The 26,311-nt window shown below is 41.8% G+C and overlaps 1 protein-coding gene across 3 annotated transcripts in view; it reads right to left on the bottom strand.

Moving 5' to 3' along the window:
- Positions 1–26,311, bottom strand: part of LOC137322543 (protein unc-13 homolog B-like) — a 554,720-nt gene that overhangs the window by 37,110 nt on the left and 491,299 nt on the right. For all 3 annotated transcript variants that reach the window (XM_067985478.1, XM_067985470.1, XM_067985475.1), the window contains 3 exons: positions 25,659–25,747; positions 21,265–21,417; positions 16,370–16,493 (listed from right to left, as the gene is read on the bottom strand). In XM_067985478.1, the coding sequence (XP_067841579.1) occupies positions 16,370–16,493; positions 21,265–21,417; positions 25,659–25,747 (366 nt within the window). The remainder of the gene's footprint in view (positions 1–16,369; positions 16,494–21,264; positions 21,418–25,658; positions 25,748–26,311) is intronic.

The following is a 26,311-nucleotide window of genomic DNA, read 5'->3' as shown; positions in this document are numbered from 1 at the left end:
CCATCACACAAAATCATTACAGTTCAAGTGAAAGAGGTGATCAGTGACACGGGGCGGGGGGCAGAAAGGAATTTTAACCCCTCAGGTTGGGCGGGAGAGGCAGGTTAAATTCTTAAAAATCTGAAACCTGACCCCAACCCGCTGCGAACACACCTACTTCTGGTTTAACTAGGGTGGGATGGAGGGTGGGCGAGTAACCAGTTTGAGAGGCAGGTCAGTAATTTAAATGTGTTAATGAGGCAGCATGCCTCAGATTTTAGCAGCCATTTAGATTAAACGGCTGCAGGTCGGGTTTCTCAGGGCTCTGGAAGCCCGGCAGCTAAAAGGAGGTGAGAACTGCCGGATCCTGCAGCTAAGTACTTTTCCAGCACTGCTTGTAGGCCAGGTGGAGCAGTAGTGCTTCCCTCCGATCCCCCAAGCTAACCTGCCGCGATCGGCCTCCATCCCCTGATCTCCAGGCCGTCCCGCGATCTCCCCCACCTCTCTCCTCTCTGGATCCCGGCTACGGCCTTCTACTGCAGGCCTTCCCACCCGACAGCCAGCCAGCCTCTCAATCAGGCCAGCTGCCGGGCAAGAACCGGAGAAAAAAATTCGAATGAGGTCCTGCCATTAAATTTCTGGATTTCCCGGCTGCTAAAAGTCGTCCATGTTCCTCCCCGCCTCCCCGTAAATATCAGAGCCATGGTGTTTTAATATGAACTCACAAGGTTTAACTCTGAGGAAGTGCACCTTGCTCCTAAACTGTGACGATTTTGTTTAGGTGCAAATGTAGGGGGTTAAATTAGATAACCCCTGAAATCAGGCGCAGGGGTCAGGGTGTGCAATTAACCCATGCCTGGTCGTTGAGATGCAGGCAGCATGTAACATTCATGCTGCCTGGTCATTTACCTGATATCTGCGAGCAGCCAGGCCTAACTGCACTGTTGAGTGGCTGCTCATCAGCAGGGAGACCCCGATATCGTGTGAGTGGCCAGCACCACTTAAAGGCAGACTGTACCTCTTATTTGCAAAATATAAAATATGGATCCGCACGGAGTCTGAACGGAGATCAGACATCGTATATGCAAAACACAGATGCAGGTCCCGTCCCTATGTTTACAAATTGATAAGTTATGTTACAACATTGAATAAATGTTGCGCACTACTAAATTCCACATCCTCCAATCTGGACGCCAGACCACACTAATCTGCCGATCTGAATTTGAACCAGGTGTGCGAGAGAGTGTGCACCAAGGTTCTCTGCTGATGCACTGGAGAAGGAGGGGCATTCTATGTCCGCGGGAAGTGGGCAAGAGCCCTCCAGACACATGCTCAAGAGGCAGTGCGAGGCAGTAGGGGACGAAGTCAATGCAAGGCGCATAACACCATGAACATGGATGCAGTGCAGAAGGAAGTTCAATGCTTTGACACGAGTGGTCAAGGTGAGTGAGGTCAACAGTCCAGTGGCGTCACCTACCAACTGCACCACTAGCTGCATCCGCTGCTACACGCACTACACCCCCATCACCCACCTACCAACAAACGCTTTCAATCAGTAATCAACTCTTCCAATCAGATGCTTCCTCTCACCCTCACACATTACCACTGTTGCAAGCCGCACACCCACAATTCGCAGGTCACACACACTGGCAGCTATTCAACCACGACAGGCACATCACCTAAAAATCTTGCAGCACACTCACTGACACATGTCCTGCTTTCTTGCAGGTGAAAGTGGTGCATAACAGGAGGCAGCAAATGGCAGTGGCTCCATGAAACATGAACCTGCTGTCCTCTCTCAGGATGACAACATTCCTGTCCCACCCCTGCCTCTCTGCCAGTGCCCTTGCTGTTGCCTGTCAACTAGCCAGCCCATTCTCTGTAGAGTATTGGAACTTTATTATAGGAACATAGGAAGATGGGAACAGGAGCAAGCCATTTAATCCCTCGAGCCTGTTATAGAGTCATAGAGTCATAGAAGTTTACAACATGGAAACAGGCCCTTCGGCCCAACATGTCCATGTCGCCCAGTTTATACCACTAAGCTAGTCCCAGTTTCCTGCACTTGGCCCATATCCCTCTATACCCATCTTACCCGTGTAACTGTCCAAATGCATTTTAAAAGACAAAATTGTACCCGCCTCTACTACTGCCTCTGGCAGCTCGTTCCAGACACTCACAACCCTTTGAGTGAAAAAATTGCCCCTCTGGACCCTTTTGTATCTCTCCCCTCTCACCTTAAATCTATGTCCCCTCGTTATAGACTCCCCTACCTTTGGGAAAAGATTTTGACTATCTACCTTATCTATGCCCCTCATTATTTTATAGACTTCTATAAGATCACCCCTAAACCTCCTACTCTCCAGGGAAAAAAGTCCCAGTCTATCTAACCTCTCCCTATAAGTCAAACCATCAAGTCCCGGTAGCATCCTTGTAAATCTTTTCTGCACTCTTTCTAGTTTAATAATATCCTTTCTATAATAGGGTGACCAGAACTGTACACAGTATTCCAAGTGTGGCCTCACCAATGCCCTGTACAACTTCAACAAGACATCCCAACTCCTGTATTCAATGTTCTGACCAATGAAACCAAGCATGCCGAATGCCTTCTTCACCACCCTATCCACCTGTGACTCCACTTTCAAGGAGCTATGAACCTGTACTCCGAGATCTCTTTGTTCTATAACTCTCCCCAACGCCCTACCATTAACGGAGTAGGTCCTGGCCCGATTCGATCTACCAAAATGCATCACCTCACATTTATCTAAATTAAACTCCATCTGCCATTCATCGGCCCACTGGCCCAATTTATCAAGATCCCGTTGCAATCCTAGATAACCTTCTTCACTGTCCACAATGCCACCAATCTTGGTGTCATCTGCAAACTTACTAACCATGCCTCCTAAATTCTCATCCAAATCATTAATATAAATAACAAATAACAGCGGATCCAGCACCGATCCCTAAGGCACACCGCTGGTCACAGGCCTCCAGTCTGAAAAACAACCCTCTACAACCACCCTCTGTCTTCTGTCGTCAAGCCAATTTTGTATCCAATTGGCTACCTCACCTTGGATCCCGTGAGATTTAACCTTATGTAACAACCTACCATGCGGTACCTTGTCAAAGGCTTTGCTGAAGTCCATGTAGACCACGTTCCGCCATTCAATGAGATCACGGTTGATCTGTGACCGAACTCCATATACCTGCCTTAACCAAAGGTAATAAGGGATATGGGGCTAAGAAAAATCTATCAATCTCAGATTTAAAATTAAGAATTGAGCTAGCATCAACTGCCATTTGCAGAAGAGTGTTCCAAACGTCTACCACCCTTTGCGCATAGAAGCGTTTCCTGACTTCACTCCTGCAAGTCCTGGCTCTGATTTTTAGGCTTTGTCCCCTAGTCCTAGTATTCAAGTATAGGAGATCTCCAAAAACAGGTACAAATGCATCAGCAGCCAGAAGCAATAATCCAGCAACTAACCTGTAAATCCTGCGTGATCCCTTTAAATAGCACTCGTTGGGGGGTCCTCCAAGCTGTTTACGACCTGTTCAGCCGTGCGAGGTTAAGACAGTGTGTTGGCTGGAGTGTTGAGTTCCAAAATCGCATCTGTCCCTTTAAATCAGCGCTGCACACTGATCTAATGCATATTCTCCTTACTTTACATGCTGCTGGCGTTCGTTATCAGTGCGTGCGCAAACACCTTTACTGAGATGGCGTCCGGCGCACGTCATGCTAAAAGCGTGTGCGCGGATTCCAGACATAATTTTGGGTCCTTAGGAGGCCCCGTAGCGCCTACAAAACGGGGGCTACGTGGCCCAATTTATAGCCCATAGTTTCCATTGAGTATTTTTAAAAAAAAATAACATTAAGGAGTATTCTAAATACTGTTGGACACTACAAAACTAAATGAATGCTCATGCTATGACAGACAGAATGCCTCCAAATTTTGCACACATTCTGCTCTAATAAAGGAATACACCCATCACAGAGCAACATAGGGCTAGTTACAAAATTCTGTGATTCAATAACTGAAGCCGTAATTTGATTTTGAATGATTACATTTAATTTTTGGCCTGCATGCCTATTTCAATAGCAATTACTTCCCTTTATATTTAGAAGCAACATAACTGACATTCAAACACCACAAATATACTCATGAGATATTAAAAATGAGCCTAGCTTTTACAATTTTATGACAGTACATCAACATTTATTTTCACATTAGGAGTGTTTCTTTAAAACTCCCTCACATGCTTTAGAATTGCAAGATGTTAGCTGAGTAGTTCTGGTATTGACAGGATGTTGAGTGGAGAGCCAAGGGCTAAACCCAGTGCTGCTGTAACATTTTTATAAACTGGTCTGGAATGAAAGGAAAGGTACCATGGGAACTGAACACTGTCTAATTAAGAAGGAAAGCACATCTCTTCATTAATTATCTCTTCTGAATTCAAGCAACCACAACTATTCAGAAAGACCACAGCTATAATTATTCTTACAAATATATTCAACCATTCCTTCATTTATCTATTGAACATGAACATTCATAAGATCAATATGTGGAATTATATCAAGGTGCAAGTTTTAACTTCTGGCAAAAAGTTTAAAAAATATTTGTATCTTCCTTCCAGCTCCTTCTTTCTATCTCCAATCTCAGCGTCCTGCACCATCTGCAGCCAAGGATGAGCAGGCAACCTAAACTTCTGCCACTGTTAATCTATAATTAGCTGCTAGGAGGTACATCAAATGATCTCGGATTTCCCCTCTTCATGGGATCAGTAACTCACTAGGATAGCCCCGAACTTGCATCATACCACACTGTGATGCATGATCTGGAACTCACTCCCTGAAAGGGTGGTAGAGGCAGAAACCCTCAATTCATTTAAAAAGTACTTGGATGTGCACTTGAAGAGCTGTAACCTACAGGGTTACGGACCAAGTGCTGGAAAGTGGGATTAAGCTGGATAGCTCTTTTTTGGCCAGCATGGACACGATGGGCTGAATGGCCTCCTTCTGTGTCATAACTTTCTATGATTCTATATCACAGTGGACTCCTTACAAGCTAACTGCTCTCTCGGAGAGGTTTTTTTTTACAATTTATAAACTTGAATAACCTTTATAGGTAGTGAAATCACACAGTACATGGCCCATTGGTAAGGAAATGCTACCCCAAGCATTTATATGCAGATCAGCAGTGTAATTAAAAAGCAGCTATTAAATTGCAGACTACAAGTTATTCCAATATAATTTCTTTTGTAAACGCTAACATTTTTTCACCAGCTGCATCAAGTGTGCAACATTTTGTCCCGATAAATCAATACTTTCAATATATTCAGTGGCAGCACCAACCCAGCACTAATGCCACTGCTCGTCAATACTACGGATAGTATTGACCTGTTTGTAAATGTTACATGACAGCACCACATCAAGCATACATAATAAATGCGTCAAAGAAAGGACAGTATTAACAGCGCAAAGGCATTTTCATTTTAAAAGAAGTCTTCACTGGAACAAGATTTCAGCTTCGGTTGTGAAAGGGTTAAAAGGAAATAACACAAGACTGATCTTGCGCTAATGATCACAGTGAAACAATCTGTTTTATTGAAGGCTGTCTCATTCTTCCTGCCTAAATTGTATGGCTGCTTGACAGCTATAGTAATAAGCAGCTGGTCATAGTGTCATGCACGGAAATTAATCTTTCAGCATGAACAAGTCTCATAATCTGTTCAGAGACTGTTGAAGATTCAGGAGATCATTGTGATAATGTGAAATTATGAAAGCTTGTGTGATAGTTGTCATCGTTCTGTTATTCGCATTTATGGTATATATTGGAAAATATTTCAGATTTAAACATATGAAGGTGAATGAACAATGAAATGAGTCTCAATAAGCACTATATTGTGACTTCTATAACAGTTAACAAAAGCACTGGCTATATTATTAGAGCAGCTAGATTTATAGGCAATGCATTTATAAGTATCCTGCCTTAACAGTACATCCGTATAGTTTATAACTTTTACTTATAGACAGTTAATCTAATAACACAAAGTAGTTATATGAAATCTTGCTCCATAAAATAATATTTATTCTGCTTTATGGAGGAAAATAAAACTAAACATAACGAGAAAATGCTTTTGACTCCCCAGATAACTTGCTTAGTAAATGTACATATGATGCAATCCCTAGCCACACAGACCAGGAAGGTACCAGGACTGATCCCTGTGTTGAGTAGGTTGATCTCAACCGGTGGTGGGATGGGTAGGTTAGTCAACCCTCCAGGATTCTCCAGGACACAGTCGTGAGCAACCCAGGAGTCAAATAATAGGGGCATTAAAAATGTTATTTTAAAAAAATTTTCTTTGAACACTTTTGTTTATTAATTATAAAAATATCAGCAATGTGAAAAAAAGGCTGTTCGATTAGGTGGGGCGGTTGGAGGCGGGATATCATGTGATGAAACTGCCAGAAATACGTCCAACCGGAGTTGGCAACCCTAGGAAGTGGGTTGAGGGTGGGAACAAGGGGACTACAATTGGCTTCATGGTCCCCGAGCTAGGAAAGGAGAGAGGAACAAAATCAGTTAGGGTTCTCACTCCTGATCACAATACAGGTATTGTAGATAGAAAGTGCTTGTTTGGACATAGTGTGAGGAAAGGATTAGGATTGGCTATGATGCCCTGAATGAGCAAATAGCTTGCCAAGAATATCCAGGTTCACACAGGAAGGATGGCTGCTTGGGCAAGGTTGTGGAGGGCTGACAGCAACTGCATTAATGAGAAAGGAAAAATTAAAAAAAGAATTGTGCTTAAAAAATGCCTTACTTACAAATGCCTTACTTACCAAGACATAATAACTTTTGGGTTAAGTGACTGAAAACTGAAGCTATCCTCTTCAGCTCTCGCAAACACTCACCTGAGGCAAGGCTCCGTACTTGACATCAACAACCTCCTTAGCTCCATCTCAGGCTAAGCCAACAGGTGTGCAACCTTGACGTTATGCTCAATCCTGAGCTCAGCTTCCTGCTCATACGTGACCAATTACCGAGACTGCTTTCTTTCACCTCTGAAACATTGTCCATTTATGCCACTACCTGTCCTCTGCTGCCTAAACTGTAACCCATGTCTTTATCACGTCAAGGCCAATATTCTGCTTGGCAGCCTTCCTGCTTCCACATGCTACAGATCAGGCAGAACATAGCAGCCCATGTTCTTACTGCTACATCACCAGGCTCTACTGACTTTCTTTGGCCCAGAGAATTAATTATTTTTTTTTTTCATTCTTGGGATGTGGGTGTCGCTATGGCCAGGCCAGCGTTTATTGCTCATCCCTAGTTTGCATTGTTTCCATACTTTCCTTGGTTTTACTTTCATGGACACAAAGGGAAGAGCTCGGCAAAACCACTGACAAACTGCAGAAAACTGCATAATTACAGGTAAGGTCTGAAATTAATCTGGGAACTCTCAATAAAAAACTATCTGCAATATATTATTTAAACACAAGTATTGGAAAATAAAAGTAAACCAAAAAAATGGCATCAAAATCAATAATATGACATTCAGAAATTTTATAAAGGAAGATGCTTTGTGCTTTGAATAACTGCTTTGTAATTCTGTGCTTAAGTAGAGGAAACCAGAAAACAATATCTCGGGTCAGACTTTCATAAAAGGGAGAATCGACTGTGAAGAAGTCAAAGTTGACCACAAAGGATATTGTAAAACAGTTGAAGAGTGAGAGAGGACACTTTATATATATTTATTCTGTCAAATCTATAAAGGTCATCCTCAATAACATTCCAAGGAGGTAGCTCATTAAATTATACAGCTTTTCAGAACCTCTCAATTCTCTCTCTAAAATAGAAATGTCGCAGAAACTGAATTTGATGTATTTTCAAAACTGGAGGGTACATTTCAAGAATGTGTCATTTCTTCCACAGCAATGTTGCACTGCTAATTGCACTGGTCACTGGGAAGTGCTTAATTTTCTTCGGTGTAGAAATTTGAGGCCAGCCCAATAATCCATGATACTTAACTATCTTGCTGGCAAATCATTTGTTTTTACATCGATCACAGAGTCAAGAAACAAAGGACAAATAATACTGTGATCAAATAATTAGTTGAATCAAAAATCAAAAAACGCAGTTCATTTCTAGAGGGATAGAATTGAAAAGCAGAGAAGTTATGTTAAACTTGTATAGAACCTTAGTTAGACCACATTTGGAGTTCTATGCATAATTCTGGTCTCCATATTGTAAAAAGGATATAGAGGCACTGGAGAAGGTACAAAAAAGATTTACTAGGATGATACCAAAACTGAGAGGTTATACCTATCAAGAAGAGTGAGCAGGCTGGGGCTCTTTTCGAGAAAAAAGACTGAGGGGTGACCTGGTAGAGGTCTTTAAGATTATGAAAGAGATTGATAGGGTACTCGTAGAGAAGATGTTTCCACTTGCAGGAGGGTCCGGGGCTATAATAGGGACCATAAATATGAGATAGTCACTAATAAATCCAATAGGGAATCAGGAGAAACTTCTTTACCCAGAGTGTGGTTGGAATGTGGAATTTGCTACCACAAGGAGTAATTGAGGCGACTAGCATAGATGCATTTAAAGAGAAGCTACATAAACACGAGGGAGAAAGGAAGAGAAGGATATGCTGATAGGGTTAGATGAAGTAGGGAGGGAGGCGGCTCGCGTGCAGCATGAACACCGGCATAGATCTGTTGGCCCGAATGGCCTGTTTCTGCACTGTACATTCTATGTAAAAAAAAAAATCTACCTAAAAACCACACATTCAAACACATATCAACACATTTAACTGTAGGAAGCTTATGGCAACAGCTTTATTCATTGAGGTTGGGTAATATATTTTAAAAAATGGTTTCTCACACTTCCTTTTCCTGGTCAAGACATTTAGAAATGTTCACAAATGTTTGTGTCATGCATCTCTGAATCTGGGGAGCTCTTTTTATCGAAGTTAACATGAAGCAGTGATAGAAGGTGTGGTATAAACTAATAGTGGTTAGTGGTTTATTTTCAGTGTTAGGTTTATGGAATAAGTTATTCCTGGGACTATTTTCAGATATTCACATGTCCATCATAATTTCTCCCTTAAAAGAAACAGCACTCGAGCTCGTACACAAGATGACCTGCCAAGCAATCTTTTTTTTGTGGGCATGGTGGAGGAATAATAGCAACAGTTTAAATGCAGGTACCATTAAAAACAAGCCTTCAAACACTGGGAAAAGTGTCAACGACCATAACTTTTTCTTTCTTTTAGTAAAGTCTGTACAGGGATGGAAATATTAGGTATTCTGATCGAAACAAAAGTTTCTATTCTCCTGACTACAACCTATTTCTTTGCTTTTCATTCTCACATCTTCATTTTTCCATTTCACTACTGTCTTCTAATCAGACATGCATCAACACTCAAGTGAAGGCTGATCTTAAGCACAAAGAAGTCTGACCTCCACTCAATATTGCATTTTTCTTACTATATGCTTGATCCTATTTGTACTAACTTCAATTTTCTTGTAGAACACATTCAAGTGCAGGTTTAAACCAATTATGGCAACAACCTACACAATCAGCTTACCTTTCTGGGATAATATAGTGTAACTACAAGTCTTTGTTGTTTTTCCTACAGGTATATTTACTTCACGTATATAAATATCATGGCACAATACTATAATGATAATTGAGAAGAATAGCTATAAGTATCATGCTGAGCATCTAAGCAGCAATTTCTTCTCAGGATACATTTAAGTATAGAAGACACCAAAGTGAAAATAGAGTCTACAACTTTACATACAGTCTGTAAACCAATTAAGTCCCATAGCTTTTACAAACAAGACAGACAACTCATTTTCCTGCAAGTAGCAAGTCATCTATTACTACTGGAGCAGCAGGCTGTGGAACTATATGTGAAAAAACACAAATCACAATGCAGAACATTTAAAATTACTGGCTGACAGCACAAACACTACATCTCTAGATGAACACCCAGGTAACGAAGCTAGCTGCACTTCAAACATGGCAATATGCACTATTATACTAACAGGTAGGGAGTGCTAACAGACACACCGAGACACAGACACAAACAATATCATACTTACAATCATCTGTAAAAACCGGCATGCGTAGCAATTAAAGAAACAGTCATCAGTCAATATAAGACCACATTCTAGCATTTTCTGATTATGTACCATAACAGACAAGGGTGACAGCAATTACATTAAAAATTAATTTAAAAAAAATCCTGAAATATTTTGTTTTGTTCCCCCACAGAAAGACCCAAGTTCAATCTCTGCTGTGTGCTGCATTAGGAAAGATATAACTGGTCTCAGCACCCAACAGGCAAAGGAAAATAAAATAGCCAGAGGTACTGCTCCTGATCATTATCCAGCCATCCGAGCAGCCTATGACAGAGAAGATCCTGTCGGAGGATTTCCATAGTGACAATAAAATTACTGTTTCTAAAAAGAAAATGTCAAGTGCACATGTGGTGGCAAGTCAAGACCAAGATAAGGCTTGCCTGTGGTTAGATATCCACCTGACACTCGGGGAAGGCTCACACATAAATAATGGTCACTTGAGTGAGGTACTGGAGAGCAACTGGCAGCAAAGTGCAAACAGTCCTGTGATGAGGAAATGCCTTCAGGACAGGAGGAGAGAAAGTTGCCAAGAAAAGAGAAAAAATATTTGATAATGTTTTTAATATCTTTGGAAAAATATACATTCTTTGTAAACTTAGTCATAAACATGCTGTTTGTATTGCTGCAATGAAGAAATTAGGCATAGCTTTAAAACTGCAATTAATTAATCAATCAAGGCACCAAACAATGCTCACTTATTCAGTGAATGGTGAACTTATTTCAGAAAGGAAAGTGAAATCCGATTTCTTGCAGTTATCGAAAACTGGAATCAAATAATGGCTCACAGTTGCTGCAGGTGTAAGAAAAGAGGCTATCCGTAGCACTGCACCAACAATATATTGCAGCAGCATCTGAGCTTTAGCAAACAGGATGTTGGTGCTAACTCCAGAGGTACCCAAACGCCCGATTGAGATCACATTTGGCATCAGCAAAAGAAAAATGGTCATAGAACCATATAACTCAAAATGCCACAAGTTTAAAGAGATGAGATACACTATTTGCTGTGGCTAATCCAATACTATTAAATTTGTGATATTTGCTTGTGTATCATTTGCTGTGCAATTGCTCCACGTACGATGATTTCCATACAAATGTATTACTTTTTATCATACCCTTGTGTCGAGATTTTAAAACATCATATAATATAGATCAGAACCAAATTTTCTTTGGCAAAACTGTGTTAAGCTTAGCAAACCAAGGTTGAAACTTTTTTCTTCCTTTTAAAAAAAATATTTATTAACTTTCTCTCTGATTCTTCTCTCCAAGATGGTCTCAGACCTGCCCAATAGCTGGTCCATGCCTTCTGCAGTGCTGCTTACTAAAACTACCAGGAGGAGATGCATGTTGACGACACGGGGTTTATCTCTCAAAATATCCCTCCCTGACTGTAGGAACCTCCCCCAGTTGTACAACTGAGATAAGGAACCCACCTGGTGGGGAACCTTGGATGCATATCCACATCCTGCTCACTCTGTGGCACAGCATGTTTAGCTCCATGAGGTAATTCACCCCATCTAGTGCAATTTGTAGAACAACTTCAGATTTCTCTTCAACTAAATGCTGCAGAATAATTGATTTGCTGCCCTATAAAAGTGTATGATAATTTCTGACATCTCAACATCACCTTTTATTACTAAATTCCCCAAAATAAAACCTATTAAAAAAAGTTTTCAAAAAAATCACATGTAGCTGCTCTGATTTCAATACCAAACGTCAGTTTAGGTGGCCATCTGGGACGCCTAGAAAATGGCCCCCACAAATTTAGCATTGGGTCCAATGCCTGCGCAGATTGGGCTGTTAAATTGGTATGCTTTGCGCCTGTTTTACACCTGAAATAGAGGCGCAACATATACCATTTCTACCTTCCTGTCTCTAAATCATTAACATTAAATAATTGTGAAATTATAGCACTCGCACCTTAAAAATATTACAAATTTGTTACAAATGTATTACTTTTCATCGTACCCTTGGGTCGAGATTTTAAAATGTTATTAGATAATGTGGATTATAAACAGCGAATTCCTGTCTACCATTTCACCTGAATTGTCATCCTGGGGGCAGTATCTCAATAAACCTTATTAGCAATTCCAGCCAACACAAAGATGTTATAGCTACAGTGGGACCATTTCTCGATTGATAGGAGAGCAGAGAAAGGAAAAATGCCCAAGAGTAATCCCCATTCTTTCTGAATGATGCCTTCTCTGTATCTACTTGCTGGAGTATACTAGATCAGTGAGAGAAAAAGCACAGCCGTTCAAACAGTCTAATATAAGACATAAAACAATGTACGTTGTACAAATAGGAGACATGGTGATGAAGCAAGTCGATATTATAATGACCTTCTCCACAGACTGGTAGAGCACAAGTTTGTCTTCACAATATCCCACCTGCCTATCAAAAGATACTGACCATATCGGGGGAATAGGACAGAGGTGAACCAGAGTTATTTTAATAGGACAAAGTTTCCTGTGTTCTAAGTAATCTTCAGTCTGATAGGCTCCCACATTCCTCTCACTGGATCCATTTTCCATTGTGTTAAGATATAAAATGGCTCAGTTATCTCACATTTCTGTCAATTTAGAACAGATACTGATCCCATCTCCTACCTTGACTATGCCGGTCAGCTATGATCAAGCTGTACGCAGAATTCTTCACTGAAGCTGAGCATCTGATGGTGGCCACCTTCAATCTCATATACTATAAGTGATTAAGTAGTGATTAGGAAGGGGGCAGCTGAGGGTCTGACCTGGGGGATTGTTGATATTGCCTGATCCTGGGCAGCAGCGGTTGCCATTGCTGTAATTGGCAGTTGGAGCAGACTGCTGAAGGCAGCCTCCTGGGAGAGACAGAAAGGCTAAAAGACCTTGGGGGGGGGGGGTGGTGCGCGTAACTTTGACTTTGGGTGATAATCAGTAGAAATCAAAGTCAGGGGAGATGTGTAGCAGGCAGTTTTACACTACCACCCAAAGTCAAAATTTCCCCCAGGATGTGAGCTGCCTTCCCCAGCCTGAGCGAGAACCAAAATTGCATAACCACTATCCCACCGCAAAGGCAAGAGAGAGTCAGAGAACATGAAATACAGACTGAGCTTCCCTTCCCTCCCCTCCCAAAGGAACAGGAGTAGGCCATTTAGCTCCTCGAGCCTGTTCTATCATTCTATTAGATTATGGTTGATCTGTACCTTAACTCTATTCACCTGCCTTTTCTTCATATCCCTTGATACCCTTACCTAATAAATATCTATTGATCTCAATCTTGAAAATTTCAATTGACCATGCAGCCAAAGCCTTTTGGGAGAGAGGATTCCAGATTTCCACTACACTTTGTGTGAATAAGTACGAACATATGAATTAAGAGCAGGAGCAGGCCATTCAGCCCCTTGAGCCTGCTCTACCATTTGATAAGATCATGGCTGATCTGATTGCAACCACAACCCTACTTTCCCATCTACCTACTATAACTTTTGACTCCCTCGTTAATAAGGATTCTATCGAACTCAGTCTTAAAAGTATTCAATGACCCTGCCTCCACCGCTCTCTGGGGAAGGGAATTCCACAGACTCACGACCCTCAGAGAAAAAATTTCTTCTCATCTCCGTCTTAAATGGGAGACCCCTTATTTTTAAACAGTGGCACTTACTTCTAGTCTCTCCCACAAGGGAAAACATCTCCTCAGCATCTACCCCCTTCGAGTCCCCTCAGGATCTTGTATGTTTCAATAAGATCACCTCTCATTCTCCTAAACGCCAGTGTATACAGGCCCAACTTGTCCAACCTTTCCTCATAAGATAACCCCCTCACCCCAGGAATCAGTCAAGTGAACCTTCTCTGAACTGCCTCCAAAGCAACTATGTCCTTTCTTAAATAAGGAGACCAAAACTGCACACAGCTTTCTCAATGTGGTCTCACCAATGCCCTGTACAACTGCAGCAAAACATCTCTACTTTTATATTCCATTCCCCTTGTGATAAATGACAACATTCCATTTGCCTTCCTAATCACTTGCTGTACCTGAACACTAACTTTTTGTGATTCATGTACGAGGACACCCAGATCCCTCTGTACCTCAGAGTTCTGCAATCTCTCTCCATTTAAATAATACACTGCTTTTTTATTCCTCCTGCCAAAGTGGACAAGTTCACATTTTTCCATATTATACTCCATTTGCCAAATTTTTGACCACTCACTTAACCTATCTATATCCCATTACAGACCACTTATGTCCTCTTCACAACTTACTTTCCTAACTACCTTTGTCATCAGCAAATTTAGCAACCATACATTTGGTCCCTTCATCCACGTCATTGATATAGATTGTAAATAGTTAAGGCCCAAGCACTGATCCCTGTGGCACTCCACTCGTTACATCTTGCCAACCTGAAAATGACCCATTTATGCCTACTCTCTGTTTCCTGTTAGCTAACCAATCCTTTATCCATGTTAATATGTTACCCCCTACACCATGAGCTCTTATTTTGTGTAGTAGCCTTTGATGTGGCACCTTGTCAAAAGCCTTCAGGAAATCCAAGTACACCACATCCACAGGATCACGTTGCTTGTTACTTCCTCAAAGAACTCTAATAAATTAGTCAAACACGATTTCCCTTTCACAAAGCCGTGTTGACTCTGCCTGATTGCATTGAGACACTAAGTGCCCTACTATAACCTCCTTAATAATAGATTTTAGCATTTTCCCTATGACAGATGTTAAGCTAACTGGCCTGTAGTTTCCTGCTTTCTGTCTCCCTCCTTTCTTGAACAGAGGAGTTACATTTGCTTTTTTCCAATCTGATGGGACCCTTACAGAATCTAGGGAATTTTGGAAAATTAATACCAATGCATCTACTATCTCTGCAGCCACTTCTTTTAAGACCATAGGATGAATTCCGTCAGGACCTGGGGACTTGTCAGCTTTTAGTTCAAATAATTTTTTCAAAACCCCTTCCTTGGTGATTGTAAATGTTTTAAGTTCCTCCCTCCCTTTCACCTCTTGATTCACAATTATTTCTGGCATGTTATTTGTATCCTCTGCAGTGAAGTCGGACGCAAAATATCTGTTCAATTCATCCGCCATTTTCTTATTCTCCATTATTAATTCCCCAGACTCTCTCTCCAGAGGACCAACGCTCACTTTATTTACGCTTTTCCTTTTTCAATACCTGTAAGAACTCTTACTATCTGTTTTTATATTTCTAACAAGCTTTCTCTCGTACTCTAATTTCTCCCTCCTTATTATTCTTTTAGTCATTCTTTGCTGTTTTTTATATTCTGACCAATCTTCTGACCTGCCACTAATCTTCGTGGAATTGTATGCTTTTTCTTTCAATTTGGTACTATCTTTAACTTCCTTCATTAACCACGGATGGTACGTCCTTCCCAGACAATATTGCTCTCCAAAGGAAAATGAGCTGAATCAAATTAATATTGTATTGCTCTGCAAATGAAATGAAAATCTCATTGACATTAATCAAGACAGCTTTTTAAAAAAATCAATAGAAATTCACCCCAGGAGATTAAGATACTTTTATGAAGACAGTGACAGGCAAATTTGCAAACAGGGATATTATATTAGCCACAGTCAATAAAATACAAAGCATGAAAAGAGTGCATATTATAGAAAAGTTTTGACTTGCATAAATATTTAGTGGACTACAAGAAAGGTACCATGGTTTGATTAAGCAGGCTACCCAGATATATGTGTCATTAAAAACAGAACCGTATGTACAGTCTTACACACTGCTTAATAAACTTTAAGTATTAAAACATGATCAGGCTCTAATCCAGCATGGTTTCCTATTTAGAAAATGGAAGTGGCTGCCAAGAGTATTGCCACACTGTGCAGAATATTGTGTTCTCAGTCTTTTGAAATTTCAATGCACTATTAATAAACATATTTATTAAAAATAGATTGATTGCAACAGTCAAAGCTCTCTGATCGAGTTAGTAGATATAAACAGTACAAAGCGTAGCACAGCATTGATCTAAGCTGCTCAAGACCTACCGTATCTATTTTCTGATACAAGCAATCCCAATGGCTGGTGTTCAATCACCACAGAGATTGAAATAACAGCATGAACCCCATTAACTACACTCCATATTATTCTGTATACAAACAGTACCAATAAACATAAGTTTGTAAATGATTCTAATCAAATAAATCTTAAATGCGCATGACGGAGAGCTTTTAAATTGGACATACCACAACCCTTTGTGAAAAATTACCAATACTTTAGCTACTCACCGACTGATCAGTTAGGGGAGGCAGCACAATAGTCCTTTCTATTGTGTTCACTACAATTTTCCACAGTTCCTTGAGAACTCTTTTCAGCACTGTCTTTTCACAGACTTTAGCAAATAGTGTTAGACTGTAAAAAAAAGGTACTTTATTTAATAAAGCAAAATAACAATTTCAGATGGTCGCCTCTTGCAGGCTGAAATGTTGTTCAATACAGATAACTTACAATAACTGAATATGGAATACATATTTAAAATTATTTTGGCTCCATTTTATTCCTTTTCGTTGGCTCCCTCTCAAAGACTGGGTGGCCACAGTTTGACAGCCACAACAATGCTGCTCTACATCAGGCTATGGCAGGCGTGTTTTGTGGTGCAGGATAATTCTTCCTGGTGTCTTTCCCTCCCAGAGATGAAGCAAATGGCTAGTATTTTTCATGTGACTATTTTTTAAAAAAGGAAGTGGATGAGTATCTATCTGAAAATGGGACTGAAGTTTAGAAGGCCATGCATTGATGAAAATGCACAAATGTACAGGATACTATTGTTTCAGTCTTTTTTGAACCATGGGAACACTATCCTTGATCATAAGTTGAATAATCTTAGATTGATATCATGAAGTCTTTGATCAATTACTTTCAGAAATCAGGGGCAATTTACTTTTTTAAAAAAATGATTCTGAAAGTTTTACTTGTGGTTAATCAGCTCCCAAGAGAGATTGAATAAGATTGTATAAGATTGAATAATTGATAAAGTGCCACATAATCGACTTATCAGCAAATCTGAAGCCCATGGAATAAAAGGGACAGTGGCAGCATGGATACGAAATTGGCTAAGTGACAGAAAAGAGAGTAGTGGTGAACTGTTGTTTTTCGGACTGGAGGAAGATATACAGTGGTGTTCCCCAGGGATCGGTACGAGGACCGCTGCTTTTTTTGATATATATTAATGACTTGGACTTAGGTGTACGGGGCACAAATTCAAAATTTGCAGATGACACAAAACTTGGAAGTGTAGTAATCAGTGAGGAGGATAGTAATAGACTTCAAGAGGACACAGACAGGCTGGTGGAATGGGCAGACACATGGCAGATGAAATTTAATGCAGGGAAGTGCGAAGTGATACATTTTGGCAGGAAGAACGACGGTACAATTCTAAAGAGGGTGCAGCAACAGAGACACCTCAGGGTATATGTGCACAAATCTTTGAAGGTGGCAGGACAGGTTGAGAAAGCAGTTAAAAAAAGCATACGGGATCCTGGGCTTTATAAATAGAGGCATAGAGTACAAAAGCAAGGAAGTTATTTTGAATTTTTATAAAACACTGGTTGGGCCACAATTGGAGTATTGTGTCCAATTCTGGTCACCGCATTTTAGGAAGGATATGATGGCCTTAGAGAGGATGCAGAAAAGATTTGCGAGAATGGTTCCAGGGTTGAGGGATTTCAGTTACGTGGATGGACTGGAGAAGCTGGGGTTGTTCTCCTTAGAGCAGAGAAGGTTGAGAGGAGATTGGATGAAGTGTTCAAAATCATGACGAGTTTAGATAAAGTAAATAAAGATAAACTGTTCCCATTGGTGGAAGGGTTGAGAACCAGAGGACACAGATTTAAGGTGATTGGCAAAAGAACCAAAGGCAACATCAGGAAAAACTTTTTTACGCAGCGAGTAGTTATGATCTGGAATGTGCTGCCTGAAAGGGTGGTGGATGCAGATTCAATCGTGGCTTTCAAAATGGAATTGGATAAATATTTGAAGAGGAAAAATTTGCAAGGCTACAGGGAAAGAGCAGGGGAATAGGACTAACTGGATTGCTCTTACAAAGAGCCAGCACAGGTTCAATGGGCCAAATGGCCTCCTTCTGTGCTGTAACGATTCTATGATTCTAAGTCGGGGAGTGACTACACAATACAAGATAAACAACAGTCTGTTGGAACATGCAAACTCGATGGACAGAACGGTTGTTTCTTATTCCACATTTGTATTTTAAGACAGAAATGCATTGCACCTACGCAAGATAAGGGCTCATGGGGTTGGGTATTATATATTAGCATGGATAGAGGATTGGTTAATGGACAGAAAACAGAGAGTAGGAATAAACGGGTCATTTTCAGGTTGGCAGGCTGTAACTAGTGGGATGTCACAAGGATCAGTGCTTGGGCCCCAACTATTTACAATCTATATTAATGACTCTGATGAAGGGACCGAATGTAATATATCCAAGTTTGCTGACGATACAAAGCTAGGTGGGAAAGTAAGCTGTGAGGAGGACACAGAGTCTGCAAAGGGATATAGACAGATTGGGTGAGTGGGCAAGAAGGTGGCAGATGGAGTATAATGTGGGGAAATGTGAGGTTATTCACTTTGGTAGGAAGAATAGAAAAACAGAATTTTTAAATGGTGAGACACTATTAAATGTTGGTGTTCAGAGAGATTTGGGTGGCCTCATACAAGAAAAACAAAAAGTTAGCACTCAGGTACAGTAAGCAATAAGGAAGGCAAATGGCATGTTGACCTTTACTGCAAGGGGTTGGAGTACAAGAGTAAGGAATTCTTACTACAATTGTACAGGGCTTTGGTGAGACCTCACCTGGAGCACTGTGTACAGTATTGGTCTCCTTATTAAGGAAGGATATACTTGCCTTAGAGGCGGTGAAGCAAAGGTTCACTAGATTGACTCCTGGGATGAGAAGGTTGTACTATGAGAAAAGATTGAGTAGAATGGGCCTATACTCTCTGGCGTTTGGAAGAATGAGAGGTGATGGAAGGTGTCATCGGCAGTGCTACCAAGCGGCACTTAATCACCAATAACCTGCTCACCCATGCTCAGTTTGGGTTCCGCCAGGACCACTCGGCTCCAGACCTCATTACAGCCTTGGACCAAACATCGACAAAAGAGCTGAATTCCAGGGGTGAGGTGAGAGTGACTGCCCTTGACATCAAAGCAGCATTTGACCGAGTGTGGCACCAAGGAGCCCTAGTAAAATTGAAGTCAATGGGAATCAGGGGGAAAACTCTCCAGCGGCTGGAGTCATACCTAGCACGAAGGAAGATGGTAGTGGTTGTTGGAGGCCAATCATCTCAGCCCCAGGGCTTGCTGCAGGAGTTCCTCAGGGCAGTGTCCTGGGCCCAATCATCTTCAGCTGCTTCATCAATGATCTTCCCTCCATCATAAGGTCAGAAATGGGGATGTTCGCTGATGATTGCACAGCGTTCAGTTCCATTCACAACCTCTCAAATAATGAAGCAGTCCGAGCCCACATTCAGCAAGACCTGGACAACATCCAGGCTTGGGCTCATAAGTGGCAAGTAACATTCGCGCCAGACAAGTGCCAGGCAATAACCATCTCCAACAAGAGAGTGTCTAACCACCACCTCCTGGGGGGTCACCATTGACCGGAAACTTAACTGGCACAGCCATATAAATACTGTGGCTAAAAGAGTAGGTCAGAGGCTGGGTATTCTGCGGCGAGTGACTCACCTCTTGACTCCCCAAAGCCTTTCCACCATCTACAAGGCACAAGTCAGGAGTGTGATGGAATACTCTCCACTTGCCTGGATGAGTGCAGCTCCAACAACACTCAAGAAGCTCGACACCATCCAGGACAAAGCAACCCGTTTGATTGGCACCCCATCCACCACCATAAACATTTACTCCCTTCACCACCGGCACACTGTGGCTGCAGTGTGTACCATCCACAGGATGCACTGCATCAACTCGCCAAGGCTTCTTCGACAGCACCTCCCAAACCCGCGACCTCTACCACCTAGAAGGACAAGAGCAGCAGGTACATGGGAACAACACCACCTGCACGTTCCCCTCCAAGTCACACACCATCCCGACGTGGAAATATATCGCTGTTCCTTCATCGTCGCTGGGTCAAAATCCTGGAACTCCCTTCCTAACAGCACTGTGGGAGAACCTTCACCACATGGACTGCAGCGGTTCAAGAAGGCGGCTCACCACCACCTTCTCAAGGGCAATTAGGGATGGGCAATAAATGCCGGCCACGCCGGCGACGCCCACATCCCATAACGAATAAAAAATAAAAAAAAATTTCATTGAAACATAAAAGATTCTGAGTGCGCTTGACAGGGTAGATGCTGAGAGGTTGTTTCCCCTGGCTGAAGAGTCTAGAACTAGAGGGCATAGTCGCAGGATAAGGGGTCGGCCATTTAAGACTGAGATGAGGAGGATTGTGAATCTTTGGACTTCTCTACCTCAGAGGACTGTAGATGCTGAGTCGTTGAATATGTTCAAGGCTGAGATAGGTAGATTTTTGGACTCAAGGGTTATGGGGATCGGGCAGGAAAGTGGAGTTGAGGTTGAAGATCAACCATGATCTTTTTGAATGGCGGAACAGGCTCGAGGGGCTGTATGGCCTACTCCTGCACCTATTTCTTATTTAGGTGGTGCAACAAGCAGCAAACAGAAACTCAATAAGAAAGAACAGCTGAGTTTAAATAATAGGGGGTCAGGACAGTGAGGGCCGGTGGAGGGGATTTACTATTACATTAGGTTAATTTTCCACTAATAGTCCAGCGAATAACAGCATTTGAAGAAAATAAATAAATGGCTACAACAACCATTACCTAAAATCACAATGTGGAGATGCCGGTGATGGACTGGGGTTGACAATTGTAAACAATTTTACAACACCAAGTTATAGTCCAGCAATTTTATTTTAAATTCACAAGCTTTCGGAGGCTACCTCCTTCCTCAGGTGAACATCGTGAATTTAAAATAAAATTGCTGGACTATAACTTGGTGTTGTAAAATTGTTTACTAAAATCACAAGCAGGAAGCTGCAATGCAGACTTTTTAAAAAAGTATATAGTCCCTGCTCCAAATTGCCTCATACATTCTATTACATCTCACCTGCTTTTCTTTCTTACTACTCACTTGCCATCTAAGAAGTCCATTAATGGTCCGAGCACATTATCTGCATCCTGTGCCACACTATTGCGAGCAGTAGCAGGTACGTTCCCGGTCCCTTTGACCTGGCTCAGAATATCTCCCATCTGTTTTACACATTCATCAAGACGAGGCTGGAAACTACATCATAGCATAGGTTAAAATAAGCACAATCCCACAACAAAAAATTCTACATGTAAACCAAATAAAAGTTTTTGAATGATGGCATTTCAAACTAAACAATGCTTTAATGGCGATCTTAAAGACTTTATTCACTATGCATTAGCTTCAAGGATATCTCAACAATTATGAACAAACTTTATATATTGTTCTCTATATATAAATGTTGCAGAAAAGATGGACATTGAAATTCATCTGAAACATGTAAAGTGGAGTAATGTATGCAATGGGGATATGAAATAAAGTTGCTCTAAAGTGTGGTAGATGCTGGAACCAAGGCATATCTTACAGACATAAAATCACAAAATAAATGGATTATTGATGTGCACAGTTACTACTGCCTTCTCTGACTGCTCTGCAATTTCAATTCCTCCTTCAAATCCAAGTTCACCAATCTATTCTTCATCTAACTGAGCTTTCATCTATCCTGTTCTCTGCTGTTTATCCCCCTTCTCCCCTTCAGCCATCTAATTCATGAAACCATTGACCTGTTCCCTTGATCTTTTTCTGCCCTAACTCCTGACCATCTGATTACACTTCCTCAACCCATGCTTGCTGATATCAAGCTGCCCCTATCCTCCAGCAATTCTCCCATCTCCTTCAAGACTTTCATTACAATGCCCTTCCTCAAGAACCCATCCATATCTCCTACACTCTCTCTAACAACCACCCTATCTCCAACCTTCCCTTTCTCCTCAAAGTCCTTGAAGATGCTGTTACCTTGCAAATGCACTCCCACCACTATTAAGTGGAGATCTTCCAATCTGTGCTAATATCTCACCCATGGTACTGAGGCCGCATTAATCAAAATTACAAATGGCATCCTATGTGATTGAAACTGTGGTTTTCAGTCTCTCCTCATCACCAGTTGACCATTCTATCCAGATTTCACTCAACTATCGTGACACAAGCACTATATTGTTTCCAATGGCTTATTTTCCTCTGCAGATATGGTTACTTGCAGTGTATTCTAGGAATCCATCTTTGGTCCTCCCCCTCTTCACCATCTACATGTTACATCCTTAAAAAGCATGGATTAACTTCTATATGTATGCTGGCAAGACCCAGCTCTAGCACTCTAACTTATCCAAAGACTATTGCTATAGCCTCCAACTGCTTGGCCGACATCAAGACCTGGATAATCGAAAATTTCCTCCATCGCAATGTCAACCAAACAAAAACAACTTGCATTTATATAGCGCTTTTAACATTGTAAAACGTCTTAAGGCGCTTCACAGGAGCATTATCAAACAAAATTTCACACCAAGCCACATAAGGAGGTATTAGGACAGATGACCAAAAGCTCGGTCAAAGAGGGAGGTTTTAAGGAGCGTCTTAAAGCAGGAGAGAGGTAGAGAGGTGGAGAGCTTAGGGCCAAGGCAGCTGAAGGCTCGTCCGCCAATGGTGGAGTGATTAAAATCGGGGATGCGCAAGAGGCAAGAATTGGAGAAGCGCAGAGATCTGGGAAGGTTGTAGGGCTGGAGATGATTACAGAAATAGGGAGAGACAAGGTCATGGAGGGATTTGAAAATAAGTATGAGAATTTTAAAATCGAGGCGTTCCCGGACCAGAAGCCAATGGGAGAACGAGACTTGGTGCAAATTAGGATAGGGGCAGCAAAGTTTTGGATGAGCTCAAGTTTATGGAGGGTGGAAGGTGGGAGGCCAGCCAGGAGACCATTGGAATGATCCAATCTGGAGGTAACAAAGACATGGATGAAGGTTTCAGCAGCAGATGAGCTGAGGCAGGGGTGGTGACGGGTGATGTTACGGAGGAGGAAGTAGGTGGTCTTGGTGATGGAATGGATATGTGGTCAGAAGCTCATCTCAGGGTCCAATAGGACACCAAGGTTGCAAACAGTCTGATTCAGCCTCAGGCAGTGGCCAGGGAGAGGGATGGAGTCGGTGGCTAGGGAATGGAGTTTGCAGCGGGGACCAAAGACAATCGCTTCGGTCTTCCCAATATTTAGTTGGAGGAAATTTTTGCTCATCCAGTACTGGATATTGGACAAGCAATGTGACAAATGAGAGATAGTGGAGGGATCGAGGAAGGTGGTTGTGAGTTAGAGCTGGGTGTCGTCAGCGTACATGTGGAATCTAATGTGTTTTCTGATGATGTTGCCAAGGGGCAGCAAATAGATGAGAAATAGGAGGGGGCCAAGGATAGATCCTTGGAGGACTCCAGAGGTAACGGTGTGGGAGCAGGAAAGAAGCCATTGTAGGTGATTCTCTGGCTACAACTGGATAAATAAGAATGGAACCAGGCGAGCGCAATCTCACCCAGCTGGACGGAGGAGAGGCGTTGAAGGAGGATGATAGGGTCAACCATGTCAAAAGCTGCAGACTGGTTGAGAAGGATGAGGACGGATAGTTTACCATCGTCACAGTCACATAGGATGTCATTTGTGTCTTTGTTAAGGGCCGTTTCAGTATTGTGGCTGGGGCAGAAACCTGATTTGAGGGATTCAAACATGGAGTTGCGAGAAAAGATGGGCACGGATTTGGGAGGCAACAACAGGTTCAAGGACTTTGGAGAGGAAAGTGTGGTTGGAGATGGGGTGGTAGTTTGCAAGGAGAGAAGGGGCAAGGGTGGGTTTTTTTTTTGAGGACGGGTGTGATGATGGCAGATTTGAAGGGGAGGGGGACAGCACCTGGAATTCCTTTTGGCTTTCCCCAGAATCCACATGGCTCTTCCCTTCATTCAATCAATCTGCTTGGCTGCCAATTCAGATTGAGTCAAGTAGTATGGAATCTCGATCCTGCGCTCAGCTTTCTTCCACATATCCATTCTGTTACCAAGACTGCTAATGCCCACCTCTGCAACATTTCCTGCTTCTTCCCTCATCTCTTTCTTCTTCTCCTCCTCCCCACCCCCCAACCTATGAAACCGTAGTTCTGCTCAAGGCTTTCTCTAATGCTCTCCTAGCTGGGCTTTCTGCTTCAAACTCTCCACAAGCTTTAGCTCATTCAAAACACTGCAACTCATGTCTTCACTCGACAAAATCCCGCTTTATTCCCATCCTCTCCAAACTCTTTTGGCACACCATGCCCCAGTGAGTTGAATTCAGAATTATTGCCCTCACTTTCAAATCACTCTATGGCTCACCTGGCCCTACTTTGTGATTTCCTTCTGCCTTACATCCCTACACAACCTTTTAACACTGGGATTCTCCTTGTCCTCTGCTCTTGCACTGGTAGACACTCATTCAGCCAATACACTTCTGACCTCTGGAACTGTTACCCCTTCCTTACCAACTCCGCCCCTGCATTTACAACAATCTCCTTGAAGCCCTTCTTCAATTTTCCCTTTTCGCCTCCTTCTTGGTGTCTAATGTTTTGTCCTCCTAATCTTAAGTGCTTTGAAATGTCTTCCAGCTCGTGATGAGCACTATAGAAATGCATGTTGCTGTGTGGTTGTAACAGATTTACCTCCTGCAGCATTTGATGTGCATTTGAAACATGACATTTATTCATTTCTATTCTATTATTAATGTGGTTAATTGAATCTGTTGATGAATAATACAATCTTATCAAAAAGGCATAAAAGACTAGAAATTTATAACTTGTTCCTCCCATTTCAACCAAATTGCACACATTTAAAAATGTAAAAAAATGGTTGAAAATGTTAACTTTTCTGTTGGCAGCAAAGGCAATTGACAATGAAAATTCACAAAAAAATAAATATTTTGAAATTTAAAAATTTACAATTTTATCTGCCTTCTCTTTGCATTTTTTTTGCCTCCTTCTCCCCTATTGAAGCCACCAACTTCTTGCTGGGGTTGCAGCTCTAAGGGTGTTAATTATTAGCTCGCCAAAGTAGCCATTGTTTGTGTAAAAACTGTGAGTGTTGCTGGGCTATTCTACCACAGGGACCATCACAGCTGAGTCTGATCTTGCCCTCACCTGAGGTCCACATTTCTAGTAAGGATTATACTGATCAGGAGCAAAATGCCAGCCAGATTTTCCCCTTGCGTGGGTTGCTGAGGCCAATCGTAATACCCAGCTGGGAGCAGCTAATTGCACAGAATTGTGGAGATTGGACCTGAGATCTGAAAGTTGTGTAGGAGCTACTCAATTGTTTTAAGTCATGAGGGAGTTCTGTTTTTTGATTTTGGAGCTAAATCCATTCAGTAACTTCTTTAATTGCTATACCATGAAGGACTTATTAAAAAAAAATACAGGTCAAAGGTTTTAATTACTTACCTAACACCAAACACATCACTGAGATCATCTAGAACATTGTTCAGTTTCACCTGCAGCTCCTTTAAAGTGTCACTTGCCTCAGAATCCACCTGTGATAAAAGATACATTTCATGTCAGCTTCAACAGTTATAGCAATATATTATTAATTATACCTCAGTATATTCCATCTGTATGGAATCTAGATACCAGCAATAGATCCCAAATCTGGAGGAGAGAAGAAAGAAACATTCCCATATAAAATGGCAGAAGCCAGTGGTAAAGTATTTGTTCCATATGGTACAAGAATGCAGGTGCAGTGGAATGATGGTAAAGGACATAAGAAATAGGAGCAGGAGTAGGCCAATTGGCCCCTCGAGCCTGCTCTGCCATTCAATCAGATCATGGTTGATCTTCGATCTCAACTCCACTTTCCTGCCCGATCCCCATATCCCTTGATTCCGCTAGAGTCCAGAAATCTATCTATCTCAGCCTTGAATATACTCAATGACTCAGCAACCACAGCCCTCTGGGGTAGAGAATTCCAAAGATTGACAACCTTCTGTGTGAAGAAATTCCTCCTCACCTCAGTCTTAAATGGTCAACCCCTTATCCTGCGACTATGCCCCCTAGTTCTAGACTCTCCAGCCAGGGGAAACAACCTCAGCATCGACCCT

Source organism: Heptranchias perlo, chromosome 1, assembly GCF_035084215.1.
Source record: "Heptranchias perlo isolate sHepPer1 chromosome 1, sHepPer1.hap1, whole genome shotgun sequence".
Lineage (NCBI taxonomy): Eukaryota > Metazoa > Chordata > Chondrichthyes > Hexanchiformes > Hexanchidae > Heptranchias > Heptranchias perlo.
The sequence above is the reverse complement of the archived record's forward strand: the minus strand, read 5'-3'. Positions and strand labels throughout refer to the sequence as shown.